The 12,366-nt window shown below is 31.1% G+C and overlaps 2 protein-coding genes across 3 annotated transcripts; both read right to left on the bottom strand.

The window, feature by feature from the left end:
- Window positions 1-446: 446 nt before the first annotated feature.
- On the bottom strand, window positions 447-6,335 carry LOC101499369 (probable protein phosphatase 2C 11). 2 transcript variants are annotated; one of them, XM_004497264.4, is made up of 8 exons: window positions 6,107-6,331; window positions 4,110-4,252; window positions 2,705-2,803; window positions 2,416-2,574; window positions 2,047-2,133; window positions 1,858-1,949; window positions 1,663-1,734; window positions 447-867 (listed from the first exon to the last, which is right to left on the bottom strand). In XM_004497264.4, exons 1-8 carry the CDS (start codon window positions 6,271-6,273, stop codon window positions 739-741), a joined length of 948 nt encoding a protein of 315 aa, XP_004497321.1. In that variant the 5' UTR covers window positions 6,274-6,331; the 3' UTR covers window positions 447-738. The 2 variants fall into 2 exon arrangements, with proteins under 2 accessions (XP_004497321.1, XP_027189832.1); XM_027334031.2 differs by lacking the exon at window positions 2,416-2,574 and having other exon boundaries at window positions 6,107-6,335.
- Window positions 6,336-9,742: 3,407 nt separating this feature from the next.
- Window positions 9,743-11,641, bottom strand: LOC101499056 (3-ketoacyl-CoA synthase 19). Its single transcript, XM_004497263.4, has one exon. It carries the CDS (start codon window positions 11,456-11,458, stop codon window positions 10,010-10,012), a length of 1,449 nt encoding a protein of 482 aa, XP_004497320.1. The 5' UTR covers window positions 11,459-11,641; the 3' UTR covers window positions 9,743-10,009.
- Window positions 11,642-12,366: the final 725 nt, after the last annotated feature.

Raw genomic sequence — 12,366 nt, 5'->3', positions numbered from 1 at the left:
TAGACTTCAACATTACCAAACTCCTGCCCAGTTGGGGAGATTAAGGCTCTATTTGGATATTTTAAAATGAGGATAATTTAATAGAAGAAAGTGGAGTGAAGTGGAGCATAATAGAATAGAGTATCCATTCCAAAGTTTGGGTATTTGATGACGGAATCAAACATAAAAGGTAGGATTCCATCCTATACACCACAAATTGGAGGGAAAGCAAATGAAAGAAGATGATAGAATGGATTCTATCATATCCCATTTCATTCCACTCATTTTTAAAATATCCAAACAATGGAACTTCATTAGTTACCATTCCATTCCATTCCACTCCATTATTTTTTAAATATCCAAACAATGGAACTTCGTTAGTTACCATTCCGTTCCGTTCCACCATATTCCATCGATCCATACAAAACCTAAGACTGTAAAATTACAAACAACAACAACAAAACAAATAAAGATCATGAATAAAAAATCCTGTAATTTAGCTGGTTCAGAATGCCACATTAACTAGCTGGATCCGAGATATGGAGCCTTTCAAGGGTAGAATCAAATGCATCTACAGGTATTTCATTTTTCCAGCTAGGATTATCTAGAAGACTAAAACAACTAAGGAAACTGCAAAATATCATAACTAAAATAAATTAATAGAAGTAATAATTCATTTGAAAATAAGGTAAACCTTCACACCATTTGTCATTTCTATTTAAGTTGTTAGAAATGACAGATACCTAAAGCATCTACAGATCAGGATGGATCAAATCGAACAACAACACAAGTGATGTTGTCTGAGCTTCCTCGGGTATAAGCTTCTTTAATAAGTTCTCTAGATGCCACTTCTGCATCAGTGATAGTTTGTACTAAAGACACGGCTTCCTGAAAAGGTAGAGACTGCAGAATCAGATGCTGGGGTTTCATCAAATAATTATTTGCCAAAAAATTTACTAACACGATATTACAGGGGCATAAAATATTGGAATTCATAGAGCTAAAAAGAATACTAATCAAATCGGACACCCAGAACTAAACTGTTAGAAAACCATGTTCTGGGTGAAGAAGAGAGTGGCAGCTGTTTATCTTCTTCTGGTAACCATAAATAAGAGTAGTAAATAACATTGAAAATAGGTAGGGAAGTTTAAATTAAATGAAGGGTATTATGGAAAAAATAATATTTAATGTAGTAAAGATTGTTGAAAGTTGCCTATATTTTAGACCATCGAAGTCTAGTTTTTTTTGTTTATATTCGAAGTCGGAGGGAGTAATACACAACTTTGGCTAAGTGTCACATAAAACTGTATCGATTATGAAAACCAGAAAGAAAAACAAGGCATTCAAAATTTCACCAATGTTTGCACAAATGAATGGACACAATACAAAAAGACAGCAAGCATGAAGACCACCGAGTACAAGAGTAGAGATCCATAGATATCAATAGTACACTGAGAATGGCGGAAAAAAATAAAATATGACAATATTAATACATAATGGAAACGGCTAGCTCTTAAAGTTTTTATTTTTTATTTTTTATTTTTTATTTTTAAAATAGGCTAGCTCTTACAGTTAAGACAAACATTAGCTAGACACTCTTTTCAACATACTTAATTATTGGGTAAAATTCTTGTAGGTCTCACTCCCTATAAATTTGTTGGGCCAAGATGTAAATAGTCTTACCTTGTTTGATATAACATTCCAAAGACCATCACTAGCAATTATTATAAAATCCACGCCTTCAATTTCTTCCTCCTAATCCAAAAGAGTACCCAAAGGGCAAAGGGGGGATGGAGGGGATAAATTAGCAAACATAAGATGTATAAAAACAGATACACAAAATGGGTGATCAAGCTTAAGATTGAGATTTTAGCCAACCTGAATTTCTGGGTCAGCAACAACATATGGCTTAAGAAGTTTGTCTCCAAATGCACGGGAAACAGCAAGAACACCACCAACCCTCCATGTTCCTGGATAAACCAGCAATTGAGTAAGTTTTTTATTGTTATCATTAATTTATTATGAAGTATAAAACAAATGGCAACAGCCATATAGGATGAAATTTACCTGCCCATATTATGAATCCCCCAGCCTGTTCAATCCTTTGACGCTCATCAGATCTATCAGGTTTGTGATCAACAGATAAAGGAACAGCTGTATAACACATACATTCATATCAGTGAAAAGAACAAAAACACAAGGATGAAGATAGAAAACTGCTTTGCTTGTTCAGCTGTTTTGTATATCGGACTAATATAAGCAATTTGTAACATAACTTAGCAAAACTGAAGTAACTAAAAATCAATGCTTGACAATGTACCACAAGGAAAGGATATATGCAGTATCCCTTCATTGACACTGTATTAAAAAAATGCACAATCTGCCAACTGTAAATCTAATTCTTCCAACACTTAATTGACATGGCATGGCACCAACCTAAACCAGCTCTAGATGCAACTACTCGGGAATCACCAACATTTGCAACAAGAATTCGGTCGCCCAACAACACCGCTGTCGATGCAGTGGACCCAGCATCCCTTTGATGCCCCTTTTCCTCATTGAGGTAATCGACATCTGTTTGTTTAAATGCTTCAACTGCCATAAGATAAATAATTAAATATAAAAAAGTTCATATTTAAACCATCCAGGTAGCAGGACAAACAACTATAATGCGATGCGATAATTTTCACTATGTCCTACAATTTAACACAATTGAAGTACATACAAATAGCCGTCTTTGTGTCTTTGATAAAGCCAGGATGGTTACTCAAATTCTTGAATAGATTATTTTTCAGGTATTCTGCAGTCCGCGAACCTCCATGGCCTAAATAGATGAAAATAAATACATCAAAAGAGATGCATGAAAAGGACATGTCAATATGAGAGAACTTACATTCTTCTCAATTTTATTATGGAATTTAAAAAGGGTTGGTATCATGATAGATCGACACACACCCTCTTTGCAGTACAGGGCATTGTGAACTTCTTTCATGTTCTAACAATAGTTGATAAAATGATTTCCATATACTTATTGAGTACTTTGATTTCCCCCTTCCCAATTTTATAGGAATCCTTGTCTAGTTAGGAATCGTGAGCCTTGTCTTCCCCCATTACACAGAACTCTTTTTCTCCATTAAACCTTAATCAAAATCGTCTTACAACTCATAAGCCTACTGCGGTCTAATAATTCCAAATGGTGAATAAAAGAATAACATCTACCAAGCCGATTGCTGATGCTCTATCTATCATTTCTAAAATTCTAAACTATTAAGTAGTAACTGAACCCCCTTTCTCAAAAAATTCAAAACCTATCCATTGCGGCAGTGCCCACCATAAACCTATAGCTCATGGAAAAAGCACTTCTAAAGTGAGTTCATCTATTAAGTTAGCAAGGGTATATCAAACCTAAAATTATAGTGTGTTGAGATATTGATGCACTTTAAAGTATATCAACAGTGAATGTTGAATACACCTTTACTTGTTCAGCTTAGGAACAATCTTACTATATTGGGAGTTTATCCTGGCAGATTGATCCTATGACGAAAATAATCACGCTAATAGAATAAACCATAAAAAAAATATGGAAACTCCTAGGATATAGAATAAAGGAAAATTAGAGTAGTTGAAGTAGTTAAAGGTAGTCGGATTAGTTAGTTAAGTTAGTTATTTTCTGGTTGTTAGTTGTTGTTTCTGCTTTAGGGTGTATTGTTAGGATATAGAACAAAAGGAAATTAGAGTAGTTGAAGCAGTTAAAGGTTGTTGGATTAGTTAGTTAGGTTAGTTATTTTTTGTTTGTTAGTTGTTGTTTCTGTTTTAGGGTAGTTGCTATTAATCCCTTTCTCTATCCTTGTGTATGGGAAGTCTACAAATATAGACTTTCATTCCCTTGTAAAGGATCTTCTATCAAATTTAGAAATTGAGTGGTGTAAACCATTGTAGGAGTGTATCCGGTCTTGTGTATCTTTTTCTTTAGATAGATTCTCTCCTATTATTTCTTATCTTTTTTCTAAATATTTATGTTCTTCCTCTAAATTCTTGGAATCCAATTCATGGGTTCCTAACACAAACAAAGAGGAAGGAAAATTTAAAGCATTAACTTTAAGGGTACAAAACAAAAATCTAAGACATACCATCAAAAACACCAAAAAAGGCAACCATTTGACCATCAACCTCTGATATTTTGGTCTCAAAGAAATCCTCCATTGAAGATCTTTTACCCTTGAAACTGGAATATCCATAGTTGATCCTTCCATTTCGACTTCCAGATAGAAAGCTAGAAAAAAAATAAGTGCAATTTACTCATTTTCAAAATTTTAAATATTCGAGAGTGAAGGGCTATTATAAAAACATAAAAGGATGGGGTGATATTTGGGGGTTTGTTGGCTTTATCCACCGCTGGGATTTAGTAGGCTTATTTCCACAGCCTTATAATAGGTATAGCCTATTAAGTTAGATGTGGCTCTGAGAATCCTTAAGGAAATAATATTGCACCATTGCCATTAGCTATAGCTTTTGGCGTGGAAGTAAGCACTAGTTGATCCAACATGAAAATTTCACAAGTCCCAAATTTTTCCTTTAATGGAATTCAACAGAACATTTGCTATTGAGAGTCAATAATAAACAAACAATTATGTCATTATCAGTCTTTTCCAATGTTTTCACATCTCACTTCCCAATTCTGGATTCCAAACTACATATGTCATTTTACAAGCAAAGAAAGTAAGAATTCATTTTGTTCTCTTATTATCCTTTACTATTTTGGCTTGAAAGTCGTACATTTGAACAATTTTTCTAATACATTCCTGTTGTGATAACTTAAACATGCACACGTCATAGTGTAGGGAGGGAGTGGACAGAGCCACCTTTATTTTTCTGTCTTTGGCAAATAGACCCTTAACTTCTAATTTAGCTATGAACCTCCCACATTATAAAAACATCGAAGTAGCCAGATTCCTTATATGTGGAATAGAAAGCTGCACAGATATTGGCTATTTAAGAATCAATTATTTTGTTCTGTGACTGGTCTATGAATTAGTAGTTGCGAAGTTCAAGCATCAGGTGGCGAGAGAAGTTGGTGGAGGAGAGAAATCAGTGTTACTCATGGCAAATCTTAGTGTCACTACCGCGGAGTAGCATGGCAGTGGTAAGCTTCGGCACGACACACCGACACCATCTCCCTGCGAGCAGCCTTCAGTAGTGGCGGTTGCCGTGGCTGCAAATTGCAGCCATCCCGCTATTTGTTCTAGCAATCTAGACTCACTCCAATTGTGTCTAACGGAGATGAGGAGTTGAAGGTGGAAGAACAAGAGTTTGAATCAAGTGATGAACATGATAATATTGATTGGTGGAACTTATAAGTGACAATGAGGCAAAAGCAGTTGCGAAAGCATGATTTTGATTACTTTTAGAACTTGATTTTGTCATTTTGAATACTATGTCACTTTGATTACATTTAGAACTTGATTGTGTATTTTTCTATTTTTGAGTATTTATGTATCTTATTAGAATTTATGTTTACTTTGTACTGTACATTGTTTTTTAGTCTTCACAATAGCTGCTATACCGCTATAGCATTTTTGGGGTTTGGCGCTACGCACCGCTATATGGGATTAACAAATAACAACATAGGAATCATCGTCGAATTATATGTATTGATACATCTCTAACTAATCATTTTTGAATGAATTTCTACGACTATGTCTGACACCGGCATGACAGCTATGCATGTAATTACATTCAACTGCTTTCATTTTTAAATTATTATTATTATCATCTGCGTGTGTCAGTGTCATGTAAATGTTTCATAGCCTTATTTGTATCATACCATAACTAATAGAATAATAGTAAATTATATAATTGTGTAGCGATGAAATTACAATGCAATTCATCATTAACTATTGAAAATTTGCAAGTTACATATAAACACGTAGGAAACCTCATTTTTTTGGAATCAGATATCTTAATTATTTGGCTGTCTTAAATAAAACGAAGGCGCGAACGACGCCGTTCAATTCGATCACGAATTTGCAGATAGAAATGCTCAATTAAGAAGGAGAAGAACAACAACCTCAATAAACAACTAGAAAAGAAAAACGCTCAGAATAAAATAAGCAATAAAAATAACCACCTGATGCCGCCACCGCTGAAGAGAGAATCGTGATCTTTAGAGGACATCACAATGTTTGGAGCTGCCGGCGGTGCGCGGTGATCTTTATCGGATGAAGCGGAAGTTTTTTCACCGGCGACGGCAGGGGCCGCGGTGGCATGTTTCACGCAGTCGGTGTCTGAGATCATTCTGCCATTATTACATGTTCCCTCTTTTCATTTTACTATTACTACTTCATTTATTATCTTTTTTCGCTTTTCCTATTATTATATTATATTATCTCGTGGGCCTTGGCCCCGGCCCAATGTTTGAAAACGAATAGGAGGATATGTGGGACTGGGAGTAACGAACCCCAAGTATCTTTGGCATATTCTAATGAACTATCAATGTTTGCCAAAACTGGTATTTCAATGAGGAATAGTGTCACCTACCAAAACGTGTAAATTTATGATACTCAAATTTGATTACCTAATTGTGTCTTTTATTTATCAATCAAGTAAAACAACTACTAGCTGATCTGGTATCAAATAACTTTCGCCAGCAGAACTCAGCCATGTGCAACGGACTATCCTTATATATTATAAAAAATCTTTTAATGAAACATTGATCTTAGGGACACTATTTTTTACGGGATTGTATGGAAGACATTGGGACACTTTCATCTTAGCTTTTGCTATCAACCGATAAAATCTTATATAAATTAAATAAAACGTGTTTTTATTGCAAATTATTTAATAATTTTCTTAATACAACTAAATTGACTAACGAAAATAGTATGAATGAGAGAAATATTAATTATAAATCGAGAAATTTTAAGACAAAAAATGAGCACATATGATAAATATGAGAAATTATAAGACAAGTAGTAAACGTATTGCTAATAATATTAGTTATTGGAGTTGTAATATACACACTATTTTCTTCTTCAACTAAAAGATGAAATTTTTTATATGAGTTTTTGATGTTGTTGTATAACAGTTGAAATGTCTTATTTTATTTTTTGAAAAATATAGAGAAAATGGATTTGAAAATGCTATTAACTCTACTAAATAAATTTTCTATAGTTATTAAATAAAATATTAATAATTTATTTATTAATTTTTTAAAAGACTATATTTAATAATTTCGCTTTAGGCTTCATAATGTGTTGGGTCGTCTTTGATAAACTTTTACACCTTAATGAAACATATCATCTCTCAAATCCCAGAACCACATTTAGTAGAAATTTTAAACTTGAAATACATAATATGTATCAAATATCCATTTAATGGTTAGGATCCATTCTTTCGATTGTTTAATTTTTGATATGTTACTAATAATCCAACTTGGTTGGGACTTAAATCTTTTTGTTATTTGGTCCAAAGTTTATCAATTTTGGTTCTCCTGAATGATTATGTCATTGACATGATAATGTTGTCTTGTTGAGAATGGATCGGGAAGAGAAGTGTGGGTATTTAAAATTAAATTTAAATATAGATTGTTTGATTTTATTATAGATAAAAAATGTAGAAAAATAAAAAATTTAACTTCTATTTTATAATTACAAAATATTAAATTTAAATATAGATCGTCTGATCTCGATTGAATGATCACCAACGTCTCAACTTTGTGAAATTATCTATATAGCGACAAATGATATCATATATATATACCTTTAAATAATTTTTTTTATGAATTTCCTTCAAATAATTTTGTTACTAATAGAAATCTATTATTTATTTATAAACGGGAAGATATCATTTATTTATATCAGTGTCTACAAATAAATGCTTATATGAGTTGGGCCAAAAATAAAAAAAATAAATGCTTGTATACCAACAAGGACAGACGCAACAAAAGTTCGCATGAAAAATCATTATTCAACCTGTAAGTACAGTTTAACTATTCAAGAGAGGATGGGAGTCCATTCTCCCTACTCGGTATCAAATTTGTTTTTCGGAATTGAATAGAGTTTTTTTCGAAATATATTAGACATTTTTTTTAACAGAAATTAAAATTCGAACTCAATATATTTTGGGACTTTAAATTACTCCACTAAATTATTAGCCACCATTATTATACGCCATACTCCATTTTATTTCATTGGGGAAACCAGAAAATGAAGCATCAATTAAAGTGCATGTCCCCTTATAATGTTGTCAAAAAAAAGTGTCCCCTTATAGCAAAGCGATGACACGTGAAATGAAATTCTAAAGAGATAGTGCTCCTTGAATACTCAGTTCCATGTTACTAGGCTTTCTAGCAAAATCTATTTCTCTAAACTATATGTCATTTTTCATTAACATCTTTTTTTTATTATGCCATTTATCTTTTGAGATTTTATATTCTTTTAATATAAGTTTTTTCCATAATTTTAAATGCATTAATAATTTATTTATAAAATTGCAATATTTAATTTATTATTGAAAAACATATATTATTTTTTCTTTTATGAAATCAATAATTATAGAAAAGCAACGCATATTTATTTTTTTTTGCAAATTTAACTTTATATTTTATTGCTTGTGAATTTAGTAAGTGTGTCTTATAATAAGTACAATGTAAGTATCATAATTTATAATATAGACTAAATATTTTTTAGGAATTTGATAAATTAAATGTGATCAATTATTGTTTTTCAAATCACCAACCACTCTTCTGTTTTATTTTTCTTTTTGAGGAAAATCATTCTTCTTAATATGTCTATTTTCATCTTTTTTTTTTTCTTAAGTAGTTATATAGTACTCTTTTGTCTCATATTAAGTGTCGTACTTATAAAAAAAATTATTATATAATAATAATTATTTTTTTAAATTATCTTTATTGTCGTAGAATTAATAAAAAAAAATTCCTTTTCATTTATTGTATTTTTTTTAATATTCATAAAATTGTTAATGCAATGCATCAATTAATTTTGACCAAAAGTAGGAAAGGATTAAATGGAATGAGTGATATAGAAAGAAAAACTAACCCTCATATTGATGGTATCCGTACTTGTATTTAATAGAAAAAGAGGAAAAAGAAAGCTCCAATGAAATAAATGTGCCAGATAGGGGGGTCAGACAACCTTTCTTTTCCATAGGGTACGTACAAATATTAACATTTCTACTCTTTTCTTTGAGACCATTGTATTGTAGCTAGTTAAGGGGGGTGGAACCAATTAATGCTTCTACCCTCTTTTCGTAAGCCACTAATGAGAGTTTTTTAGTGCACACACACACTACCTCATAGATGAAAACTATGCTCATCTCTTGTGTTTCATGTCTCCTTGGAGGATTCTTAGAGGGAGGAAGAGAATTTGTATTTCTTTTTTAAATTTAGTTAAATAATTTATAGAAATATTTTCAAAACTAAATTAAGTGCGATTGAAATCTTATTTCATTATCTATTAATTTTATGTTTATAATTTTTTAAGATCTCAAATATATACTATTAAAATATAAATTTAATATGTCAAAATTATCTATTGTTTTAAATTAGAGGAGTTTTCATTTTAGAAATTCAAATGAAATACCAATTAATTAAAGGTTGTTAATATATATTTTTTGTTTTAATCTTGAGAAGAAAGAAGTTATGTTAGTCTAAAATTATTTCAATTAATGCTCAAACTCAATATTCCGAAATGTTGCATTAATTAAAACAGCTGTAGATAACTTTAAACTTAACCAAAATGATAGATACACATATTAATGACATGAAATTTATTTGATCAATAGAACAATAATACACATAATTTTGAAGTTTTACCTCAAAACAAATGAAGTTGATCTACAAGAGCACATTGGACACAAGAACAAATATTGCAAACATGACACAACTTCCCTAAACTTGTTGTATATGTAATTTGAGTTTATGAATTCTTTTTTGTTTCTCTCCTTACATAATAATAAATTTGTAATTAATAACCAAAGCTAGTATATCATAAGAATTGGTGTATAAATGAAATTAAATCTTCATGGAACTAAAATCCAACCTGACAAAGCTAAGATCTTCATCATTAATCCAATTATATTTTTCCTTAAAAGGATTACTTAATGAAGATGGAGGATAACTATCAATACAATCTTTCCAAACATTAGTATCATCCAAATCCTTCATAACTTCCCAAACACAATTATTACACTTAAAACCTGCTCCAAGACTAATCATCAAAATCCTATCACCTTTTTTCAACCTCTTCTTTGCTTCCATGTAACCTAAAACATACCAAAGTCCACCAGCAGAAGTATTACCCCAACGATGAAGAGCCATTCTAGAAGGTTCAAGATCATAATCATTCAACCTTAAACCTTTACCAACACCATCAATAACCGCTCTACCACCAGGATGAACACAAAAATGTTCAATTCCTGATTTCAAATTCAAATTTATTCCTCCTCCTAACACATTCAATCCACTGTTTTTTACCATGTTAAAAAACACAGTAAAAAAGTTTACAAGTTCAAATTTTTTCATACCTTTTCTTAATGAAAGACCGAAAAACCTTACCAGTTCCCATAAAGGTAGAATCTTTGGGGCCATACTCTGTAGATTCAGTGTTAAAGCTTTTCCAGCAGACTTAACAAGACTCTTGGTTAGTCTAAAACCTGCATAACCTTCTTCATCTTCAACTTGTATGCAACAATTATAAGCTTCATCATCAGCACCAAACTGTGTTCTCTCCATATGTTTCAATTTCAAGATTGCTGATTTTTTCAGTTCTGTTTTGTTTGTGAAAAGCATGGAACAACCACCTGAACGAAACAAACAATTAGAAAGCATCATTTTTTTGTCTTTTCCACAGTACCAATGTGAACCAAGATTTTCTGTACTAACAACAATTCCAACAGAGTTTTTGTAAGTTTTGAAAAGCTGTTGAACAAGATCAATAGCTACAACACTTGCACTACACCCCATTCCTGCAAGGTTGAAAACTTTAATGTCATGTCTCATTTTGTATCTGTTTATTATTCTAGCTGTTAAAGAAGGTGCTGGTGAAAACAATGAAACATTGACAACAAGAATGTCTATTTCAGAAGGTGAAAAACATGTTTTTTTGAAAAGGTTGTCGAGTGTTTCGAACATGATTTCATCTATTTCTTCGTTTGTGTCTTTCAGAGTTGGACATGATTCTCTTCCTTCAAGAACATTTCTTGGACAGTAAGTGTTCTCACCGATTCCTGAACTAACCATGGTTTTTAAGAGGAACCTGAATTCCTCTATACCAAGGTTTTTGTTTCTCATAACTATTTTTGCACATGAATCTGTGTTCAGTTTTGTTTCTTCGTGTGGTTTGAAACACTCATAAGCTAACATGTAACATGATTGTCCTCTACGTTTATGAATCAACTTTGAAACACAAAAAATTGAATATAACAATAAAGGAAAAAGGCACAAGATCTGCAACAGATCCATGAGTTTTGGTAAATTTAAGGAATTGTTTTGGAGGAGGAATATTTGTGATTGTTTCTTGTGGAAATGTTACTCTCTCAATATATATATATAAAAGAATAAATGGTTATACTTTCATCATCGCAAGTTGACTATATGAAGTTGCATGATATTCACTACAAACAACCCGAACCACCGGATCATGCTATTCACTTCTCACTATATACTCTATCATTCTCTAATATAATCAATCCTCTACAACATAGTATAAACAAAATTAATTCCTATTTTTTAAAATAAAATATAAAAAATTACTGTTTCTCTCTTTTCCTATTTAATGATTATATCACTCTAAACTATTCTTGATTGAATACTTAGTAATTTTTTATATTTCTATTGACTCAATTAAATAGTTATCGAGAGTAATTTTTTACCGCATAATGTAAAGTTAAATTCAATAGTGAAAAAAATGTATATTTGGCATTATTAATGGTTCAAGTGCACTAGAAGAAAAAAGTGGCGAGAAATGTATATATAAACCTTATAATTTTATAGTCGATATTCTACTTATATTTAAAAAAATATAATCTCACGAAATAAATTCTGAAGGAGAAATCTTAGATACTCATGAGAAAAGGTAAGCACGATACCCTTAACGTAAAATAATTCTAATTTTAAATTATTTAAAATATAATTAAATATAAAAAAATAATGTGACTTTAAGATTGTTGGATATTAAGTATATCCTTAGTATCAATAAAACTCTAAATTATTGGAGTGTTCACCAAATATTAATTATCTTCAACTAAACTTTTTAAAATTAGAGGCACTTTGTGTAAGACATTGTTTGGTATAATTAATTTATAATAGTTAAGTTAATTAAAATATTTTGTAAAATTAACGGTTGAATTAGTTTAAAATATAAAATTATA

The sequence above is a fragment of the Cicer arietinum genome, chromosome 4, assembly GCF_000331145.2.
Source record: "Cicer arietinum cultivar CDC Frontier isolate Library 1 chromosome 4, Cicar.CDCFrontier_v2.0, whole genome shotgun sequence".
NCBI lineage: Eukaryota > Viridiplantae > Streptophyta > Magnoliopsida > Fabales > Fabaceae > Cicer > Cicer arietinum.
This window is presented reverse-complemented; position numbering and strand designations above follow the sequence as displayed.

Excerpts from the sequence above, each read along its gene's own strand:
- LOC101499369 (XM_004497264.4), bottom strand. The coding sequence starts at position 6,273 with ATGATCTCAGACACCGACTGCGTGAAACATGCCACCGCGGCCCCTGCC. Across the intron at positions 2,575-2,704 it reads AGACACAAAGACGGCTATTT|TTGAAGCATTTAAACAAACA; the intron begins GTATGTACTTCA and ends ATCTTATGGCAG. Across the intron at positions 2,134-2,415 it reads TGCATCTAGAGCTGGTTTAG|CTGTTCCTTTATCTGTTGAT; the intron begins GTTGGTGCCATG and ends TGTGTTATACAG.
- LOC101499056 (XM_004497263.4), bottom strand. The coding sequence starts at position 11,458 with ATGGATCTGTTGCAGATCTTGTGCCTTTTTCCTTTATTGTTATATTCA.